General features: G+C 39.0%; 2 protein-coding genes across 2 annotated transcripts in view; both read right to left on the reverse strand.

Annotated features, from left to right (window-relative positions):
- Positions 1 to 4907, reverse strand: part of gcn1 (GCN1 activator of EIF2AK4) — a 32093-nt gene extending 27186 nt beyond the window's left edge. Inside the window, exons 1-6 of the mRNA XM_062384751.1 lie at positions 4881 to 4907; positions 3130 to 3232; positions 2962 to 3025; positions 778 to 909; positions 315 to 423; positions 84 to 182 (exon numbers count right to left, since the gene is read on the reverse strand). Of these exons, the coding sequence (XP_062240735.1) occupies positions 84 to 182; positions 315 to 423; positions 778 to 909; positions 2962 to 3025; positions 3130 to 3232; positions 4881 to 4898 (525 nt within the window). The 5' untranslated portion in view covers positions 4899 to 4907. The remainder of the gene's footprint in view (positions 1 to 83; positions 183 to 314; positions 424 to 777; positions 910 to 2961; positions 3026 to 3129; positions 3233 to 4880) is intronic.
- Positions 4908 to 7383: 2476 nt separating this feature from the next.
- On the reverse strand, positions 7384 to 15349 carry vamp5 (vesicle-associated membrane protein 5). Its single transcript, XM_062384753.1, has 3 exons — positions 15048 to 15349; positions 10186 to 10323; positions 7384 to 8046 (listed from the first exon to the last, which is right to left on the reverse strand). The coding sequence occupies exons 1-3, from the start codon at positions 15048 to 15050 to the stop codon at positions 7903 to 7905; spliced, it is 285 nt and encodes a 94-aa protein (XP_062240737.1). The 5' UTR covers positions 15051 to 15349; the 3' UTR covers positions 7384 to 7902.
- Positions 15350 to 23383: the final 8034 nt, after the last annotated feature.

Raw genomic sequence — 23383 nt, forward strand, 5'->3', positions numbered from 1 at the left:
TTCAGGTTGATCATTGGCTTAGATCCTCCCTTCTGACCAGATCAGCTTGTGTGTCTTTGACTTCATGTGTTTATTTCACTCACTTTCTTCCAGAGCTGAGTGAGATGTTTCAGACTTGATTTCTGAGCGATGGCCTTGGCTCCACCCACGACATCGGCTACAAGAAGGCTCTGAACTTCCACCTACAAGAGAGGGCAACAGGCCATACCGTCAGTGACATTTAACACCTCTGTGAAAACTGTTTGACCCTAAACTTAGAATATTTCTTTCAGAAAATAATAACATCAATGGTGAATCAAGAAACATTCACTGACCATTTTCTTCCAGATGGGTCCCTCTCTTTTCTCTGGGGCAGGAAACACAGTGGGAACTAAAAGGATTGTCCAAGACAGGCCGATGAAGGCAGCAGAGCCGGAGCTTTTACTAAAAATATAATAAGGAAAACATAAGAAAGGGAAAAAAACAGAGTCAGGGAAAACAAATAGATTCCTTTACATGTACCTATATTTGTTCAGTGGTTTGTTTTTAATGTTTGTTTTTTATTAGTAACTAAATTAGAAAAGATATTTTTAATGTCTGTTATTTAAAGTGAGTAATCCTGTTTCTTAAAATAAAAAATAGTGGATTATTTTTGTACTTGTTTCTGCTTCCTGCAATCACATCATTGTAATTATGTACATTGCCTATCCTGTATATCAAACACAGAGTGAAAATGACATATTGATGCTGACAATGCAACTATAAAGTAGACCTAGAGTAGTTTAGACAGAGCAGTACCTGGGCTCTCCACTTTTGCTGATGACTCCACTGTTGAGCAGGCAGTGGAGGAGGCTGGTGACCAGGATGTCGGGCTGACTGTCAGCCAGCTGGCCAATGACGGAGAGCAGCTCTCTGCGTGATGCAGCATCCCTGTCAAGCACACAAAACACTTCCTAATGCAATATACATCAACAGCACAACCAACTGTGATTAAAGATTTAGCTAAAACCACAGTCCAATTATTGCAGGACTGTTGGACTGATGATATAAGCTGCTTTCAGACATGCACTGAACTACGGATATCTCTTGAAATTATCCAGAGGGGCTGTGCGTTTGTAACGCAAATCTCGGCAAATGTTGCTGCGGCCTTAAACTTCTGTTTATATCTGAGTGAGCCCATGTGAGAATATAGCAGGAGATTGTCTGGAGGATTCACTGCAAGCCAGTTGATGGTGCAGTTCTCTCACAAATCTAGAAGATACCAACAAAGATGTCAATTTGGAAAAAAAATTATTTGAGATCTTGAGATCTCGCCTACTAAATTCTTTATATGGCAAAGGCAAACTTTGGACAAAGTCCGGACCCCATTGTGCAGTCACTGTAATGTCTGATAATGGCCATACATTCTAGGGATGTCCCGATCCGATATTGATATCGGAAATCAGTCCGATATCAGCCAAAAAAGTGAATATCGGATTTTAAGCGCTCCGATATAAGCTGTCCATTTACCGCTCCGGACTTCTATAATAGGTGACTCTGGTTTGATCACACACCAACACAGTAGGTGATAATGCCCCTTAATTAACGTTGGTGCCGGCCGCGGAAGAAGAGCGTCTCTGATCCAGCATGCACAGCCCACGCGATCACAACAACGACAACGTGTGTGCCTGCAGCAAGGTGTAGTGATGTCGGCTGTGTGGAAGTATTTTACCGTAAACTCGGACAAAGACGTTGCAGCTAAATGCAACATTTGTCAGGCGGAAGTGTCCCGTGGAGGGACAGAACCGGGAAGGTTCAATACAAGCAACATCATCGCACATTTGAAAAAACACCACAAAAAAGAACATGAGGATTTTCGCGAGGGCAGCAAGGCGAAGCAACAAGCCTCTGGCTCGCTTCAGCAACCCACGCTGGCCGAAAGCTTTGCAAGACGTGACAAACTACCACGGGACAGCAAAAAGGCAATGGCCATAACAGAAAAGATAGCCCAGTTTATTGTGCTTGATGACCAGCCCCTGTCGGTGGTGAGTAATGTCGGGTTTAAACGCTTAATGGAGCACCTCGAACCTCGCTACATTATTCCTAGCCGCCACTACATTGTAGTCACATTATGCTCGGACTGCAGAAAGTGGAGAAGGAGGAGGAGGAGTAGTAAGGGTAGTCAGCATTTACTGATTATTATTTGTTTTATGTTCTTGTTATTAGAGTGATATGTTTATTGTGTTTACACTCTATTCTTCAGTGAAGACTAAGAGTAATTACTACATTGTTTTGGGCACAGTCAGTCAGTGAAACTGGAGCTGTGTGAACTCTTAACTTAGAGCAGTTGGACAGTGGACAATATTGTGTTGTTTTTGTTGTTTTTGTCCCTGCCCACAGTTGTTTCCAACATATGCTGACAGTAGAAAAATAACTGAAGTGAACTTGAATTGTTTGCACTTTAAAATTAAATTTATTCTATTCAATTGTATAATGATGTTGGTAACCAGTGGTTATTTTGCACTTTAAATATAACATTTTGTTTTTATTGGATTTGTTGAGGTAATACTCTTATGTTGAAGGTTAAAATTTATGTAACCAATTGGTTAATAATAAATGGGTCAGTTTTTCCTATACCTACTGTTGCTGACTATTGTTTTCTGTTATATCACTACAACATCAGTAACAGTAACATCACTTTATCAAGCCTTTTCTAACATTCCACACAACAAAATAAGGAATAAATATATGTATGATTTGTGCCTATATCGTATCGTATTGATATCGGTATCGGCCAATACTCAAGGCTACAATATCGGTATCGTATCGGAAGTGAAAAAGTTGTATCGGGACATCCCTAATACATTCCACTGTAAAGTCCTATAAATAATGATTACCTTTAATTAAAAAAAAGGGTTCTGAATAAACTGAAACCTTTAATGGGAGCATTATAAAGTTTCAAATACTGTTTTCTGGCATGTGAAAGTTACTTAATGAACTTACCGGTATCTGTGTGGCGTGAGACAGAATAGCTTGCAAAGTCCCTTGATGGCAGGCTCTGGTAACTCTAAAAAATGCATTTTGAAGATCCATCAGTGGTGATTACAGCACCAGTTTTATCATCATCATCATCATCAAGTGTAGAAAATTCAACAACACAAATTCCCTCACCTTTGCCCTGTATACACCGTTTCAGCTCTCCAAGTATCTCCTTGCGCTCGTTCACGCTGGATGTGGTCACGTTTGCAGCAAATTTTTTCAGAGCATCTGAAACCTGAAGCAACAAGTCACAGTTAATATACGATACGATACGATAAGAACTGGTGTGATGACTTCAGTGAAGCAGATGGCAGCAGTGACATTTTCAATCAGACAAAAGGACCAAAAGAGACTCAGTTCATGCTGCTTTCTGAAATCTGGGGAAAAATTGACAATTTTACTTGAGGAATGCCCATCAATGATTGGCTGGTTTTCTGTATCTATATACATGAATAAGTCACATTTATCATGAGATTAACTGCCTCTTACAGCCAATTATGAAAGTAACTCTCAAGCCATTGCTTATATGGTCATAGAGGATATAGTCAATCAGAGGATAAGATTTAACCAAAATCTTACTAACATTGCATTTATTGCTCAGAGGTTTGTTATTCTGCCGGAACAGACAATGTACAACTATCATTTTGTGTTATCCTATTTCCCATATAACTTAAAATTCCTATCCTGTCATGTGTAACACTTCCTTTAAATCAACACTTAGAAATGTGCTTTAAAACATACTGCACTCACTGATTTTAATTAATTTCTGTGACACAAGTTTTTATTCTTTAATTCCTTCCTTTATCCCTGTGTTTTTATATTATTTGTATGTAATATAAAAAAAACGTAACTTTATTTGAGAACTGCTGTGTGGTTAAAAGACAGCCATTAAAATTAAGGTTGATGCACAAATTATCACTACTGTAGTACTACCCCTGATAAATACCAAATAAAATCCTATTAACCCCCAAAAATCATAATACGACCCTTTTCTTAATTGTTCTGAATCAGTAAATAAATTATCATCATCAGACAGAGACTCAATGTGCCTGGCTCTGTTTCTATGCAGTCATCTGTCATTTATGAAGAGATGCAGGAATGAAAAATAATGAATTTTATTTCAAACATTGAGCAGTTTAATAAAATCCAATCCCAGGAGTTTAAACCTGTTAGGATGAAATGATTTTTAGTGTGTTTGTTTGTGAGTGGGAAAGATGTTGCTTCAGAGGAACAGAAATGAGAGACAGGATGAAGCCGTCTCTCTGTGGAGACGCTGTGTAGTTACATTTATTTTAACACAAATATAATGTGTACAGTCAACGATAGGGGCCTTGGTTTATTTTAATCAACCAGTGGTCGATGAAGGAATCTTCAACAGACTTAATACACTCTCTGTGCCCGTGATTCTGTTGCCTCTCTGGGTTTAATATATTGTATATTTAATGTTAGTTCATCTGTTATGATTCACTACATGTGGAAGAGCGAGGACGTAGCTTATTTGACTCATAGTCGTTGAGGATGTTTGATTGATGGACTTAGTAGAATGTATACCAACTCCAGTCGATGACAGTGAGTTAAAGCCCCTGACTAGTTCGTCCACAGCCCAGTAAACCCACAGCTTCAGCTCAGACACCAGTTCTCTGTCTGGTGCAGCTCAGTCTCATCCACACACCCAGGCTGCGTAGCACTAAGCTATCAGGTTGCTAGCTAGCCGTGTGCTAGCTGTTGGTGAAGTTGTCCCACTCCAGGTTCTCGACGAACAAAAAACCCACACCAGCGAGTTAACAAAGTGGAACTCGATAAACCTCCGCTTCGATTTCCTTCATACATGGTCACCATTAAGTAAGTAGATAGCACACTACTGAAAAAACAGCCACACAAACCTGCGTGTCCGCTGCCATCTTGCCGGTCTTGATGCAGGAAGAACTTGGTGAGATCACTTCCGGGTTACAAAAGCTACGTAACCTTTTTTGTTTACCCTTAATATAATCATAATACTATTATCTGTTTAAATGATATATCATCTGTTTGTATTATCTATATTATATACCCCCACTGTATCACATGTCATATGTTACCAATGTATATATATATATATATATATATATATATATATATATATATATATATATATATATATATTTGTTTATATTAACTGTATTATATTTTATCTGTTTATATTATCTAAATTAAATATAGCATCACTTTATGCTACCCATATAATATATAGTCTGTTTATATGACCTGTATCATATATCACCTGTTTATTTTACCAAATTATGTATCATCACATTATCAGAATCAGAAATACTTTATTGTTCCAAGGGGAACATATTGTTTGTTGCAATAGCTCCATGCAAGAGTAGAAATATAAGCTTATAAAGATTTGAAATGAAATAAAATATGAAATATATGTTAACCCTTAAATAAATTATCTGTTTATATTACCTGTATTATTTATCATCTGTTTATATTATTTAAATTATATATCATCACTTTATGTTACCCATATAATATATTATCGGTTTATATTATTTAAATGATATATCATTACTTTATGTTACCCATATAATATATTATCTGTTTATATTGTTTAAATTATATATCCTCACTTTATATTACTCATATAATATATTGCATGAATTATATGTAATCTGTTTTTATTATCTATATCATACATTATATGTTTACGTATATTGTTGATTTCCCACTCTCTACATTTTGTGTGCCATGTGAAAGTCTTTAATTTGCTCTGAAAGAAGACTAACTCTTATAAAGCCCCCAGCCATCGTCTCATCTTCTCCCTGTTTTTGCTTCTTTTAAGGGGCTGTTGATCATTTGTTGCACTGTGTTACGGGGCAAATGGATCACAGCTCATTGCAGAGGCGGTGGTCTAGTGGCAGAAACTTGGACTATGGGCAGAGAAGGTCTCTGGTTCGTCTCTGGTTCGACTCCACGGAGAGACAACAAAAGACGAACCTGGGTTGATCTGTCCAAAAATCCAAGAGTCTCCCTACCCTGTTTAGTGCCCCTGAGCAAGGCACCTTAATCCCCCAACATCTGCTCCCCGAGCGCCGTACATGGTCGCTCACTGCTCTGTGTGTCCTGCATCAGATGGGTCAAAAGCAGAGATTAAATTTCCCTACCTGCATGAGTGTGCCTTTGCATGAGTGTGCATGTGTTTGGGATGAATAAATGGATCTTAATCTTAATAACTGTGAGAATAGTTAATGGAAAGGTGGCTGCTGTTTGGAGCTTATTGTTCAATGGTGGATATTGTTTCAGATCAATTTTAATAGCAGGTTTAAACTTCCACTTGACAACATTTCCTATAGTAACATATATAGCATATATTAATTCAGATATTGCATGGAAGAAAAGTATTTATGATGTCTCCCAAAAGAATATTTGTTCTGCCTTATTCTGGCAGGATGGTTTTAAAACCCTATAGGAAGGCCCTCTGTGATGCCAGATCAGCCCACTATTACTCAACATTAGAAGCAAATAACAGCAACCAATGGGTTCTTTTGAGTACCATAGCCTTGGCATAGAGTCATAGGTCCATTTATCAACATATTCCTAGAGTCCCCAGTAGTATGACTTCATAAGCTTCTTCAATAATAAAATTCTAACTATGAGAGTCTGAATTCCACGCCTCCTGCCCTTAACAGGCACACATATACCCCCAACACATAATCTGTTGAAACAGTTGTAAAACCTGTATACACATTGAACAATTTCTTATTTTTTTCAATCCCTTTCCAACCAGGCTGCTTAACATATCTACAACAGTCTGTCTTTAACAGTAGATGCACTAGAGTCTTTTAAAGTACCTTGGATCAAATGTCTTCTTAAATCCTTTATGTCCCCTTCGATTTGACTCACTTGAGAGAGCAGTCCCCAGTCATGTGTGTGACTTTCTACATTAACATGGGTTTATTTACCATCATAGCACAGGGACAGCACATCTGGTTTCTCGCCAAGTGTTTACATAAAGTCATTACACAATATTTCTGGTAAGTGGAACATAGTTTAATATGCTCAATATATTTCTTAATGTAAAATCATTGCCCACAAGGGGTCAGTGTCACACTCTTTGTCAAAATTGCAGATTAAATGCAATATAATAGATTTATCAGAACTGTCTACTGTCAGTTCCAGGATCAAACATTCTTCTAATGCTTTCTTCCATACTGGTAAAACAATTGGAAGATGTTCTTTTCCCAAAATGGAAAAAAATTCTTACTGGTTTGGATATTCACTCAACAATTATGTTTAGTGTGTTGGATTTGATTTTGGACTGGTATTCTGGCAAAAATGTTTTGTATATAATTTAAAAATATGTTTTTAAGCAAAAACTTGAAAAAATGAAACTCACTCAAGGTGTAAAAAAACACACATTTTAATGATGCAGGCAAGATTGGGAACATTTGATTTAAAACAGCTCAAAATATAAATAAAAAAATATCAGTAATTTATACTTGGGTGATGCCAGAGCACTTTATTTATATCTAACTGTAACACATCTTTATGATATCGAGTTCTATAAGGGAGAGAAGTTGACTGGTTTCACTTATTTCAATGGACTTTGAAAGACTTCCAATCTATGTGTGAGCTGGTGTCTCCTTCCAATGTGGTCTAGACAGAGGCACGACTTTGTGAAAGTTATAATAATGAAAAGAAGCAGCCAAGCAATCAGTGGTACCATATAGATTGAAAACACTTAAGCATACTCCCATAAATATCTCTAAAAAGAGAAATATCACCAAATGAGCAGTTGAGGCGAGAAGCTTGAGTCCAAGAGGAGGGACTCCTTTTTTCCTGAATGTTTTACCTTCACCCTTCGTCCCAATATCATATTTTCCTTTGATCAGGAGAGCATCAAGGAGCAACCGTCCTCATGTGCTATCCAACAATAGCAAAGATTATAAGTCCGAGAATGATCAGTCCTGCTACTACTCCGATGCCAATAAACACATATTTCATCTTCTTGTTCTGGCATCTTTTCTGTTGCTTCACCTGATTGCTGGTCTTTTCAAAGTTTCTACTCTGTGAAAAGATAAAACACAATGAAGAGATTACATTACGTTGTGTAAATGAGCACATATATTCATACACATATGCCAGGATATTCATATTATTTAGAGTATACTACTATCAAGAGTACATATACAGTATAGTATACATTTTCAGACATTTTCAGACATTTCTCCACTTTGGCTTTATTTAAGCAATTATATAAATTGTTTGTATATTAACAATGGATGACCCGACTACTTTAGTATGCCCATGGATCAACATAAAAAGGTCAGATCATTTTCACATTGCCCCGTTAACCTGTGTTACGCTGCTCTTACATGTGAAGTGAAGTGAGCTGTTTGTAATGATGAACCCACAGAAAATTATCACCAGACACAAAGTTTCTTGTGTTTTTCAGTTTCTTGTTGTTGTTTTTTTTGGTCCTAACCTTTTTCGTACACAACCTGCTCAGTACCAAAAGGCAGTCAGACCAAGCGGGGAATGGGGGGGAATTAGCAACTGAAGAGTGAGTTATTACCCTCTGGAATTGTAAGAGAGGAAAACAGCGCTAAAGGAAGTGTGTCAAGTGCTACTTACTAATTCCACAAATGTCTGTCTGTCTTTCTGTCTGTCTGTATGTGCAATGCATGTTTCACAAACTTGTTGATCATAGAGAACGGTTTAACTGCAAGTAAACCAGGTAAATGAGAGCAAACCATTGACTGTCCAGCACGCAAACAATAACAAAGTGACAGTAAATTGTCAACTGTTTGAAAAGGAGTCACTTATGACAATTCTAAAGTAGACTCAACAGTTTATCAAAGAAGCAGTCCTTTTTTTTATATATATATATATGTAGATATATTACTATACGGAAGGGGAAGATAAAACATAAATTGTTAAGAGCAATATATTTGAAAATAATTCAAGAAGTCTCTGTCTGTCAGAGATCTTTGTGGCAAGCTTTAAGGTTCTGTTGACTGAGCAGGTCTTTACTTTCAGCGGCTCATTTACTGAAGGTCACTTTTACACTTTCAGAAAGAAAAGCTGCAGCATTAACAAAGGCAAAGTAAACAACCTTCTCCAAACAGGCAGGTTTAGAACCGGCACTGCACTAGTTAGACTTTAATTTATTACATTTCTAAATAATGACTGCTGTATTGAGACCTGGTTCTTGCTGCCACCAACAAAAGTTCAACAAATGTTAGGCCACTTTGGAGCAGCGGGAAAGGTTTACGGACATTCCTACTGAATGAACTTGTTACAAACTGTTGCAATATTTCAAAACAATATTCATCCAGCATTCAGAACAGAAGCGTTTAATTGCAGCCATTGCTCTAAACATTGTCGGTGTGTCATGCCATGCTTTGTGGTTAGCAAACTTTGCTTTTATCAGAGTCCTCTGCTGGTGATAAACCTCTTACATAATAGTTAGAAAAAAGTCAATAAAAATGTGGATATGCACCACAGAGAGCTACAAGATTCTGTGGGGAGCTGCAGTGTCTGATAATAATTATCTGTGGGTTTGTCAATGCAAGGGACCCACTCAGATCCACTGAAGTCAATTGCTCCATTGTAATGAAAGCAAAATGTTGATTGGTACATCATGGGTCCCCATTTCGATGGTCTCATTAAAAACTTCCGTGAGGGAGACTGAGCTGAACATTAGCTTGAGAGCTGCGACCCCAGTTTGACAGTTTCTAACACACGTTATCTGAAAGTATAACAAAGTCCTTCTTAAAATTAAGAGTTGCTGTTTTGGAGAACTGCTCAACAATGTGATATAACACAGTCTGATGGGGCAATGTGGGAATGATGTGACCTGCTTTCTGACCCCCGGACGGACATTCATCTCGTGGCATGTCCTGGACTCACTCTGTCATACCCAGGGAGACCAGCTCACTTCATTCATCTTAGGCAACAATAGGAAATACCTTTCTAAAAATAGCACCATAAAACACAATCAGGATGTAAATTGTACATTTGTTTTCCTCTCGAGCTCCACCTAAAGTGTATTTATAGACATCAATATGATATTTCCTGGTCTCAATCCCGAGACCCTATAGAAATGGCGTGTTTGTGCCATTTGCTCAACTTATTCACCTTATCCATCCAACACAGAGACTTCCACTTAGTTTAAATAGTGTCATTTTAATCCTCCCTGCATACCTTTTCCAGCAGTACATCAGCCCTTTCCTCCAGTTCGCCCAGTTTGCCAGATCGCTCTTCAGCCTTGTTCAGGTTATCCAGCATGATGCCCTTCACCTCCTCCACCTCATCCTGGGTGTGCTGCAGCTTCCCGTTTGCCTATCCAATCAACACATGCAGAATAAATTCATCTGGCAGCCTTTTCACATTAATTTACATTCTCACATTGTTAATTTACACAACATATTGGTTATTTCTTCTGCTAACACCCTGTGCCAGCTATGTGTTTCATGAGAGAATTTCCCAGCCGCCCCGGATGAGACACATTTTATGCTATAGTATAAACAGAGGAAGTAATTTTACAATGCCCGAAGAGTCATTAGTACCTAAAGTCAGGAGAGTTATATTGATTTTGACGGTTGTTTTTTCTAAATCTGTCTCTTGTAAGCCCGTCAAAGTTCTTTTTTCTTGTCCTCTGTACTTTCCCATATAGAACAAGTAGCTCTGGATAAAATAATAAAATACATGCATTTTTTTGTGCTACATAGGGCAGAGATCTCAACTATATATTAGCACTGTGGTTTGGATGACCCAACAATTGTGTGTAGTGAGTTGGATTTGATTTTAGACCATGGTATTCTTGCAAAAAAAAACATTTATATCATTTTAAAAAAGTTTTAAGGAAAAAAATGAGGACAAAAATAGTATCTATGAGAAAAAAATAAAACGATTGAAACTCATTCAAAGATTAAAACATTTTAATGAGGCAGCTGCATGTTTGTGTTGCATTACTCTTTCTCATCTGAAGCTAATGATTGTTCATATTTACCAAATTCACCAAATATGTGTTATTTTCTGTCCTCTTGTACAAACAAGTGTCTTTCCTCATAACCTTATTTAATTCGTCAGGTGACATAGATTCTGTCTTCATGATGTCTGCTCCCTCTAAAGGACGTTGCACAGGAATGTGAACAAGTATGGACAAGCAAATACGACAACAGTAGCAGCGTAATGATGTCTGGTAAAAATATCTGTATTTTATTGTGGGGTGATGCCAGAGCACTTTATTTATATCTAACTGTAACACATCTTTAAGATAGCGAGTTCTATAAGGGAGAGAACTGGACTGGTTTCACTTATTTCAATGGACTTTAAAATACTTCCAATCCATGTTTGAAGATTAAGATTAAGATGCATTTATTTGTCCCGAACACATACACAGACATGCTAAGGCACACTCATGCAGGTAGGGAAATTTAATCTCTGCTTTTATTTCCCATCTGGTGCAGGACACACAGAGCAGTGAGCGACCATGTACGGAGCTCGGGGAGCAGATGTCGGGGGAGTAAGGTGCCTTGCTCAGGGGCACTAGATAGGGTAGGGAGACTCTTGGATTTTTGGACAGATCATCCAGGTTCGTCTTTTGTTGCTACTCCGTGGAGTCGAACCAGAGACGAACCAGAGACCTTCTCTGCCCATAGTCCAAGTTTCTGCCACTAGACCACCGCCTCTCCCATGACCACCGCCTCTCCACCTCCCATAGTGTCTCCTTCTGATGTGGTCCAGACAGAGGCATGACTTTGCGGAAATTATAATAAAGAAAAGAAGCAGCCAAGCAATCAGTGGTACCATATAGATCGAAAATACGTGGGCACACTCACATAAATATCTCTAAACAGAGAAATATCACAAGCTTGAGTCCAAGAGGTCAGACTTTTTTCCTGAATGTTGTATCTTTACGTCCCAATATCTTATTTTCCTTTAATCAGGAGAGTATCAAGGAGCAACCGTCCTCATGTGCTATCCAACAACAGCAAAGATTATAAGTCCGATAATGACATAATTAATTTTTCCTGTCTTACTTTATAAACAATGGAATTTTGTACAAATTCTGATGCTTTATGGACAATACACAGTGGACTTATGAGAACTTCGTCTCCTATGGGGAAGGATCAACCTTCACCGCACATCAATGTTTACACGGTTTGAGGAAATGTCACAATTCTGACTATGGTTCTATGACTTGTCTGAGCTAATATGAGCTGTATATTGCAAAGCAGCCAGGAGCAGTGCTTCACTATAAAACATGTCACTTCCTGTAGCAAGCAGGTGGCGCTGTGACGATGAGTCAATATTGACTTATAGATCTGATCAGGGCGGGACTCTGATCGTGTTTAGAGGTTTGAGGCTACACCAATGCATACAGAAGTTATAATAAATCCCTCTTTTTTGGCAATCACCAAACTTTGACGCCACGCCACGGTCACACCATCTGGCATACACTAAAACAGAACAAAGTACCCTGACGTTAAAGCAAGTTATGTGTGAAGGCGACACGTTGAAATTTGTTTTTGGCAAAAAAAAAATCACAGTTTCCATATGTCTACATCATCAATGTCTGGCTGACTGTTGAGTTAATCAAATTGGTGCCGGGCACTTTTTTTCAATCCGTCAACGGATTTCATGAAGATCGGTCAAACCAGGCGGATTTCCTGTGTTTTAGGTGTGTCACTGTTGAGCCATTCTGCCGCGCCCGATTCGAATTACTCCATAATACGCACAATTTCATTAGGCCTGAAACGCCCGCGAAGTATGGTGGCTTTTCGAGTATGTTCAAGCCTTCTAATAAAGCGATTCATTTTTCCTGACTAATCAAACTAAAACCAAAATGGCCTTCACACTGCCGGTGCTCGGGCCTTAATTTTTGATATTATGTTGTATTATATCACTAATTCTGTCATGTTTTCTTACAGCAAAATATAAAAAAAAACAGTTAAATTAAAAAACAGACAACTGAAAAAGGCCACCTCCACTGACATGTCTTCCTGAAGAAGATCAGACTGACATGCTGTTTTATAAACACAGCAGTAATCTTGCAGGGAATTTTGAAGTCGTAGCACTGTGGCCTGTTTCTCAAGTAGATGAAAGCAAGAGTCCATTCAAATTATATATGAATGGACTCTCGATATAGCATATCTTTCCTTTATGACTCAAATAATTACTATTGAAGTATTCAAAAGAAAATAGAATAACAGCGAAACCGGTTATGAGACATGAAAATAATAAAGTGAAGTAGGACATGTTTTCCTACAGTTATAAAGATTACGATCTCGCAGTTGTTGACAAAAACCTCTCAGTCTGCTGTGACGATAAAGCAGCACAAGAGGGCAACTTTGTACGTAAGCTCAGCAGCAACAGCCTGTGTAGCTTTGACCTTGGAGTAATTAATAACCTGATAGCTCTCCGTCACCTTTGCTCATGAGCTGAGTGAGGAAACCTGCATTCTCAGAGGTTAACAGGAAGAGGAGAGCAGCAGATAGAGAACAAAAAAACAAGAACTCTCTCAGCATCTTGATTCGGTTCATAATTCACTGTCATTTCCTGTGAAGGAAAAGTCTTTACATACAGGATGAGCGACATCCTGTATGTAAATGATGAGCGACATCCTGTATGTACAGGTCCACAGTCAGATTGTGAAGCAGGCTGAAAATTGTCTCATGGACGACTGTTGAAACCTGATTGACAGATGCCCTGAAGGCACATTTATCTCATTCTGGACACAGCAAGCCGTCAGACTGAACAATGGTCTGTGTTAAAAAATCAGCCGACTTTGTCTTAACACAGGGAGTGCTGCCCCTTCCAGCTCCCCACCGTCCTTCCTTCCTTCCCTCCCTCACTCCCTCCATCCTGCCAGCGTTAATGTAGGTACCTGGCATTACCCAGGGAAACCCCACCTACAACACATAATAGCTTGGTCATTATGGTGTAGTATGTGTGGTACTTCATCTGATTTGAACAACATTGTTAATTCATTGTAACACCATCCTTCATTGAGAGATGATGCAGAGGAGATAATAGTTATTATGTTGGTATAATTAGTTATCCACTAGTCACCTACTCATTCCACAAAGGTCTGTCTGTATACCGAATGCATATCTCACAAACTGTTCATCGTATCAACTTCATACTTGGCATGTGTATTGTAAATTATATGAGAAAGTGCAGTGCCGTGTTTGGTACGATTTGGACATGTGATAATTTACATATTAATAAACGTTGGCTAAAGAAGGGACTGGTGCTCTGTAGCAGCCAGTGGGGGCTAGACACTGTCCAACAGGCAGTCTGTGGACCGATTTGAATCTTCATCTACATCCTTGACTAAACTACAGCAGTGGTCAGCACCTGGCAGCCTGCGGTCTTACAATATCGGTCCCGTCGGACCCTTTAGAAAGTCAATTTCAGTATAGGAAAAGCATTGGCAGTAAAATTTTCCTTGCAAATAAACCGGGTAGGATGAACACAAAGCATTCCAACTTCACTTTGCACCAAAGACTGTTTATAAAAAAGCTCTGCGCACACAAACAAGAAAAAGTGACAGGATATTGGAGAAGTGTTTGATAGTACAAGCAAACAGCCCATCCAAACAGACACCTGAATAGTTTTTATTCAACTTATTTGCATGTGTTTGATCCATCACTTAAATACTAGTCTTGCTACTTCATGATTTGGATCACACTCCATTTAAGTAGTCAATATGATCGCACAGACAATAATTAATAGCTTTGTCTGATTATAACTTTTTTGTGTGTTGCTTTATACTGAAGTGATGTGTTCTATATTAATCTTATTCCTCGGGGGGGGGGATTTCCACCTGTCACAAAGCCATCTCTCACAAACAGTCTTCGATGACTGGAGGAGTTGACAGCAGCTACAGTGTCTCCTCACCCATGTGTGCAGTTGTGTTACCTTACAGGACTTTGCCCACTGACAGGGCTCAAGTCGTACTTTGTACCGGGCAGCCCCCCCGTTGCCCCTCTCCTCTAACCCAAGCTCCTTCACGTGAGAGGGTTTGATTCACCCACAGCAGACTCATGTTTACTCACCATGTCTGTGAAGTCTGTCGCTGTGCCTGTGTTCGAAGCTGTCACCAGATCCAATGCATTTAAAAGTGCGCCCCCGGTCAACTTTAGAAACAGGAAACGCGGGGAGGCAGCTCTGCGCTTCTGCACCTTCCAGCGAGCCCGTGCACCGTCCTGCGCTTATTCTCCAATGTCCTCCTCTCTGTGTCCTCTTCTCTGTGTCCGTGTCGCTGCTTCCTTGTCTCTTAACGGTGAACTCTGTCTCTCTCACTTTCCAGAGCTCCGGCTCTCTCCTCCTTTATGGACGGGGGCGTCTGGAGCTGACGCGTTCACGGTATTCCCGGAAATCGTGCAGTTACCAAAAGTGATTACGTAACTAACGCTGGAGTTGTCCTGGTCACTGAGGCTGCTTTCAGACAGCGACTGAATAAACTGCTGCTTTCACTCTGCTCACTGTGAAGTGAAAGTAATAACCAGTTTATAATGTCTCATTTTTAGGTGTTTGGTGTGAGCATGCTCTCATATCTGTTTTCTGGTTGCTGTACAATAACGATAGGAGTACCTCTGTTTTTATATAAGTTATCTACAGGTTTTTATATATATTTATTGTTCAGATGACCATCAAACATTTGAATTACAAGAAAAAAGGAAATTGGGTTGTGAAATCATTATTCTGTGGTTTTCAATGTGCAGTTGTCTTGATCTCGTTAGTTTGTAAACCATACTTTTTTTAAATCATAACTACAGCAAATGCCTAGAGTGAAATTCATAAATGTCAAGAAGTTCATGATAGTCTATGATGGGGTAACAACGACCTTTCAATAAGTCATTCTGCTGTCTGAAATAGGGGATCAAGCTATTTCGCCATGTTTCAATTCACCTACAGTAGTAAGTCAAATGAAGCCCCTTTGTCATATTGATGTAGGTGACATGGAGAGCATGAACTCTGCATCACCATCTGTTGATAACAACATCCTTCGATGTCAATAAGAATTCCCCTCTCATGCAATTTCCTTTTTTCACATGCATTTCCATTTTTACCACTGGAAATTACGAGGGGCACCTGAATGCAGCACTGATACTCACTGTTCACCTTATGTCCTTCAGACAGTGGGGAAAGTTGACGAAGTGCACACCATCCACATTATTAACATACATATACATATATATCTTTGTTTGTGGTGTGTTCTGGTTGACTGGTAGTAGCCAGCTCTTCCTCTCTGTAAAGTTCATGTCATGAGCATAGTGTACGTCCAGCAGGCCTCACTGTGTAGACCATTGTGTGCTGTGCATGAGCACTTAAGGGTGTTTCCCCCTTATGGGCTGTGCACAATGTTAAGAGGGTGACAGCTGGTCCACCCTTGTGAGAAATATGTGCAATATTCATACAATATCCCCAAAGGGACTTTCAGATTGAGGTACTCAACTTATATTTTAGCGACTGGCTTTTATTTTACTTTTTTACTTCCTTCAGAGAATTCTCTCATGGACTGCTTGACCTATTGTTTTAATAACTTTATAATATCTGTCGAGAAAAATACAATGGTGCTTCTATAATGCAGTTCTTACACATACATTAAGTCTCTGCTATGACGTGTGTTGGGTGAGATGGGCAACAATGTGCCACTGAGTTTTCTGAGGGTGGATGGTTGGTCATAAGTTATTAAAAGTAACTGCACTTCACGGAAAACTGCAGACACTTGCTGTTGTGTGTGTATCTCTGTCAAACTTATGATAAGGGACTGACAGGCTGACAACACCACTCCATTGTACCTCAACTACATCACTCACATGGGCAATTCAAATTCTTTCTTACACTCTTCTATTCATTCACCGTGGATTAACATGGCAAACAAGACGACCTCAGACAAACCTCATCCATTTATGGAGAAGGATACAGACATAATTGGGAAAGTCAGAAAGTTACAAAAACAGGAAGTAGGGTAGTTCACACGTTTCGCCCTGAGACCAAAAGGAGGAAATCACTTTGTTTTATGACTTTTTTGTGAAACATCGAAATCCACCAAGCTTGGTTGAGGTGGCTGAATGAAACACTGACTTAGATTCAATTAAATTGTATTCACATACTGCCAAATTACACCTTACATTATCTAGAGGCACTTTACACAGTCAGGTCGAGTCCTCACTATGGGGAAGAGAGACCAGGAACAGCTGTGTAACTGTCATATTCAAGCTCTGTCAGACAGGTTGTTATAACAAGAGATATTTATAGAAGTAATTATGATGTTTATAATAGTAGCACAAAGTGATTATACTTAATTATAACAGAGAAAGAGAAAGGGAAAGGGAAAGGGAACAAGGAAATAGATAAACTCATAGTTGAAGGTCATTACTTTAAATATAATTAAACTCTGAAAAAAGCTCAGTTTACAAACAAAATTAACTTAGCTGGGGCGGCGCTTAGCTCGTCTGGTAGAACATCCGCTCTAACGAGGCGAGGCCACAACCCGCAGACGCCCATGTGCGATTTCGACCCGTGACCATTTCTGCATGTCCTTCCCCACTCTCTCTCCATCAGGGATATGAAACTACAGAATTAGTGCTTTGATAGGGAAAAGGTGTTTAAAATGTATAGTGAACTTCTCCCATTCCTTCAGATAATTAGATGGAAACGTTTGTTTTATTACAAAACCCTGTAAATATCACACTGAAAGAAAATTTATATAATTATGTGATTTTTTTGTTGCAGGACATGGAGCTGCTCTTTATTGCTATGTACTTCATGACAGTTTGCAGCGTTGGGGAAGTTCTGGTGAAATTCCCCTTAAATAACCATTAGAGACACTGTCAAGAGATCGAGCACAGAGATTCAAACCCTGTGTCAACACAGACTAACAATTGGGTAACATTTAATCCCAAGAATTCCCTTCTGTTCATCTTCTGTTATCAGCCTGGTCCTTTGAAAGCTTCTATTTACCATGTCCCACTTTACCGCCCGCACCCCACGTAATGCTGTTGATCAAGTCATGTTTAAATCAGTAGTTTGAAGTGGTGCCAGTTTAGGGTTACAATACAATACATTTTACCATATAGTATACCTTAATATATTATAGAATTATATGTGATAACAGCAGGTAGTTAACCCCAAGCACATGTAAAAGACAGCAGAGGTTAGCTTCATATGGTCAAGTAGGTTAACAAGATTTTCTAAAACCGAAAGGATAAGAGGTTGGCCCTTGGGAAGCATTTGCACGACGAAAGTGAACAGCACTCTCGCACACTCTTGGTGGTTGAACCTGTTCTACTGCAAAGTCTTACAAGAAACTCACAGCAGGAAAACCACAAAGTAAAACAAAATAAAAAAACGAAAATGATACTGTGTAAGACTGCAGAGTAGTTTTGCAGGATATTCCATGTATTCAAGGTTGGTCTGGTTTATTAGAATATATTACATAGTGTAGTATTGTAATAGTATATCAATATAGTGGTAAAAGAAGATGAAACTGGAATATCAGCAACTTTAGTCCAAAATCTATCAGCACTGACCTTGTTAACCTGCATTAGCTACAAATATATACCTTCAATTATATATTTATAATTATATAATTATAATTAAAATGCATCTAGTATTTTTCTAAATCAGGGGCAATAAAGGGGCCACAGTTTACACACAAGGGCCAATTATTCATCCAGCAGCTTTGCTCATTTCCTGATTCAGTAAGGTGGACATTTAAGTCATCATTTGTTTTACTCTTTAGCTTTAAGCAAAGCAGCACATCACTGAACAAGTGAAGCACATTATGTTTTTCTAAAAACACAACAAAAAATCATAACAAATTGTCAAAAAATGTTGTTAGTACTCTTAGTAAGTTACTAGATTTATTAAAACTACTGACAGGACAGGGGCACATCAGGAGCCAATCAGGATTCAGCTGGGGCGAGTGTCCCCCTGGCACTGCTCCTGGATCTGCCCCTGTGCTGAGTCACTCTTTCTTCCTTTTCTTCTCCCGATCTGTACACGCTTCGGAAAAAGTCGACCAAATGATGGATGTACTTACTCACAAATGAAATCACATGATCAGAGTGATATCATCATAACACAGTGAAGATAAATCATTGTAAACTATTCTAATGAAGGCAGCACATGATTGGCTCTCAGTGCTGAGCTGCAGGGGTCAAAGCCCTGGTCAACAAAGGCGGCCTTCTGGGAAAAGCTTTGCTGATACAAAGCCCACATTCAGCACGCTGACCACCCTCCCTTCGCATCATTGTCTACTACTCGTTCATGGACTCACATACGCATGACCACAGCGGCCAGGCGGTTTTCCCATCAGTGGCAAATAGGCTTTCAGAGGATTGTCTTTGTGTTTCTGTTTGTCTAAGATGCTGCTGTTCCAAAAACTCACCGACCTTTTCTCATGGGGATAAACCCCTGAACGTTTAGTCAACACTTGTTGACAAAACAGCACATTCACACTGATTGGATCGAGAGGTTCACCGACGTTGAGTCAACAAGGGAGGTGAGCCTGTTACCACCAGTCTACCTAAATTCTTGTTTTGCTAAGTTTCTCTACAGATTGTCTTGTATGAATACAGTTTGATATGTTTCAGATGTTTAGTAGGCATATTTCAGGTTTTGAGCTCAGTGGGATTCCATCTATTCCACTTGGTAACAGAAGGTCATTGCATTCTCCTCATTATTAGATCTCAATTTTGGAATGGAAAGATGTCAGCACTCCAAATACCAGCCAATGGATCAGAGATGTGATGCAGAACATCAAGCTGGAGGGAATCAGATACACCCTCAATAGATCTATTTGGAAATCCCACAAAACCAGGGACCCACAGATCAAATGTGTTAATAGTTCACCTAGCATGGAACTATGACCTCACACCTCAACATTCGGCCTTCAAAACTTAAACACACTGTGACGCGACAGGTTTTCTGTGTATTTTATAATGGGTTTCCCCTTTTGTTTTTATGTGTGTCTTTTGTGTTTTCCTTGTAAATTATCTGGTTGTGATCTTGTAAGTGAGAATGTGAGTGAATGTTGTTTTAAAATCTCAAAACATAAAGTTAAAAAAAGATAGCCTTAAAGGCGGCCAAAGTCCGGACATTAAAAATAAAAAGGAATGTTTGGATCAAAGTTGTAACAGTCTGCATTTATCTGAAAAACTGTGTGCAGGGAAATCATGTTGGCCACTCGACTCAGCAGCTGGGTCTTATTTGAACTGAATTCCTTTTCCTGTACTAGATTCTTCACAGCACTCAGACTAACGTGACCCACTTTTGTTTTCATGCTGGCAAATATTAAATGAGCAGTTTTTTGAGCTGTTAGCAGTATTTCAAATATTTGTGGAGCATGCCTGCTATTGCCATTAGTGTAAGTATCACTAAAGCTGGGAAATAAACTGAACAAAAATGTCCCATCTTTACCTCCAGCTGATCTGAAACTGGAGGAGAATCCCCCCCATTCTCTCCAGCTCCTCCCTGTGGCTGTTAGGGAAACAGCTTAAAGTATTTACTTATTACAGTGGCTCCAGAGAGTATCTTACCTTATCTCATCTCATCTATTCTCATTTTACGAGATAAAAGATGTGCGTTTGGGTTTTTGGGGATTATTAAGCCCAAACTCACACTTGTGTGGCAGTACTGGTGACTCTTCGCTATTGAAAGTAGCTAAAGTTTTTCAAAAATGTGCTTAATTCTTCACCCTTTACTAAAGGGTGTAAACATTCAATAAATCCCCTGATGATGTCACAGAGCAGTTTTTGAAAGCAGCAGCCAACAAGGAAATGGCATCACTGGGCACGCCGAAAAAAAGGTGTCAGTCAGTTACTGACTTTTGTGTTTAGTGCTGACGCTCCCATTGTGGTCCAGCCAAAGAAGGAAGAACATAATTGCTCAAGCAATTGGTTCTTCATAAGAGATACTTTCAATAATGTGCTAAATTGTGTACATTGACACTGAGATAATAAAACCAAACCATGTGAAATATTACTACATTTAATATGCTATATAGTTATTCATTTGGGATATTACTACCCATGTGCAATAGTATTATTTCATGTACAATATTGCAATCCATGTGCAATATTAATTTGCACGTAATGTGTAATATTACTACGCATGTTCAATATCACTATTTCATGGACAATTTTAGAATGAATGTGTTATATTACAATTTGTGTATAGTTGTATATTGTTGTATTCTATTTGACTCTGTTGTATATTATTTGTATACTCTTGCCTCAAAGTGGAAAATAATTCTTTATTGTATACTATTGTGCATAATACTCTCACTGTCATCTTTTAGCACTCTGGTGCAATAATTACTTTTTCAATCAATATCTTATCTTATTATGAGTTAAAGCTAAAATAAGTGCTTGTGACACAGACAGTCAAAAGAGTATGGCCACTGTTGACCTCTTGTGCAAAATGAAAATGAGTATGTGTTTTAGAATAATATTTTTATATATATTTTTTACTATCACTTTTTTTCCTAGTTATAAACTGTGTTTGTGGAGACCTATTGGTTGTCATGGTCCCAGCAGGGGGAATCATGGGGCCTGTAAATGATCTTTCTCAGATGGCCAAAAGAGCCTGATCCTCCAACACTGCAAGTGTGGGAACAGCCCCTTCACAGCTGATCCCTGGTGGTGTGTTTATTATACCAAAGCCCTCCAGTTCCTCAAAAAGTCGTGCTTGTTTTCTCAATCCGCTCTCCAGTGTCCTCTGTGCAGTCCCTTTCTCATCTGTATTCACGAGGGTGGACTCTCATTTTGAGAGCTTTCTTTCTTCAATTCATGGCAAGATTTTGTAATGTCCCTCAGAACTCAGCCCTCTCTCTAAAGCATAGTCCCTGCCCCAGTGAAAATATGTTCAGATACACTATTGCTGAACAACCGTCCTAAATTTCAGTTTAAGTCTTTCTCCATCTTCTGCTCAGGCTGTGCCAAATTTCTGCTCTCAAATTTCCGTTCTGCCCAGATTTTTGTGAAATGACCCAGTCTAAAGGGTTTGTCGCCGACAGAAGTAACAGTCATGTCCTCATCGCAGGCGTGTTTGCGTCCCTTACAGGCGGACACCATTTAACTCCTTTAAGTGTCTGAACAGGTCAGAAAAACGTCACTCCAGTTCTGTTTGCGTCTCATTGCCTTCACCAACAATGTTATGTTTTTGCTCCTGTCTGTTTGTCCATTGTGTCATTGCCAGCTGCATTAGGCAAAACTACAAAAGGGATTTGTGTGACATGTTTTCAAAGGATGCAGCATTGGCCCAGAAGGAGCCTATAAAGTTTTGGAGCGGATCTGGATTTGGATCGGCATTGCTAGATTGGGCGTTTTTTTGCCAGTTTCTTTATGGATCGTACTGAAAAGTAATGTCATTTTCAGGAAACTGCAATTTGGTGGGGCTTTGTTGAATTTACTGTTGGGTCTTGGCTGAGTTATGAGCTCTACTGAGTAGTATTTCAATACTTCTTTGCACAACTGACTGAGTATGAACCTCCCATCAGGCATTAATAGACAAACATTAAGTAACTAATTACAACATCATTTTTTACTGTTTACTTTGTATATCAAATCAATTGAATGTTACTGTTTCCCTTTTTTCTTAATGTTCTGGTTTAGTTTGGATTATTGCATTGATGGCATCATGTGCAGAAGGCTTGAATCCTTTCAGACCATTTACACTTGATCTGTACCGATGGTAAATGGTAAATGGTTTTGTATTTATATAGCACTTTTCTAGTCTTGATGACCACTCAAAGCACAGCACAGTTTTACATTCACCCATTCACACAAACATTCATAAAGTAAATCCTTTCGCAGCACTATGGTATTCTATGGGGGGGTCAATCAGGGATCAGCATCTTGCCCAAGAACACTTCGGCATGCACATGGGTCAGACTTGGGATCGAACTGCCGACCTTCAGATTGGAAGACGACCACTCTACCCCTCAACCACAGCCGCCCAATGGTCTCAAATTAACCTATTAATAGCACAATGATCTGTGTGCTGCTTTATGAGAGGGGACTTTGAGGTGTCAGAAGGGCACACCACATTCGGACAAATTGTCAGTAAAGGGAGGTGGATATTGAAATGGGAGTGCTCTTATACATGTATCTCACCTTAAGGATCCATCTCAAATGATGGGTTAGGGCTAACCAGAATTGTGATCAATTCCAATTAGACAATTGCAGGCTGTGTATGTTGTTGCTTGCGATGCGCCTGTTTTTGTTTGTTACCCGCCTAGGGACGACACATGTGGACTACCATTCGGGGGTGTTTACATGTTTTTAATTCTGATGTTATAAATAAATAAATAAATACAATTATTATTACCTACTCCAAGGAGCTTATGGTTTCACATGTGTCTGTCTGTTTGTTATTTTTA

This window comes from Platichthys flesus, chromosome 3, assembly GCF_949316205.1.
Source record: "Platichthys flesus chromosome 3, fPlaFle2.1, whole genome shotgun sequence".
Classification (NCBI taxonomy): domain Eukaryota; kingdom Metazoa; phylum Chordata; class Actinopteri; order Pleuronectiformes; family Pleuronectidae; genus Platichthys; species Platichthys flesus.

Coding starts and splice junctions, on each gene's coding strand:
- vamp5 (XM_062384753.1), bottom strand. Junction 8,047..10,185: donor CTGATGTACTGCTGGAAAAG/GTATGCAGGGAG, acceptor ATCTTTTCACAG/AGTAGAAACTTTGAAAAGAC.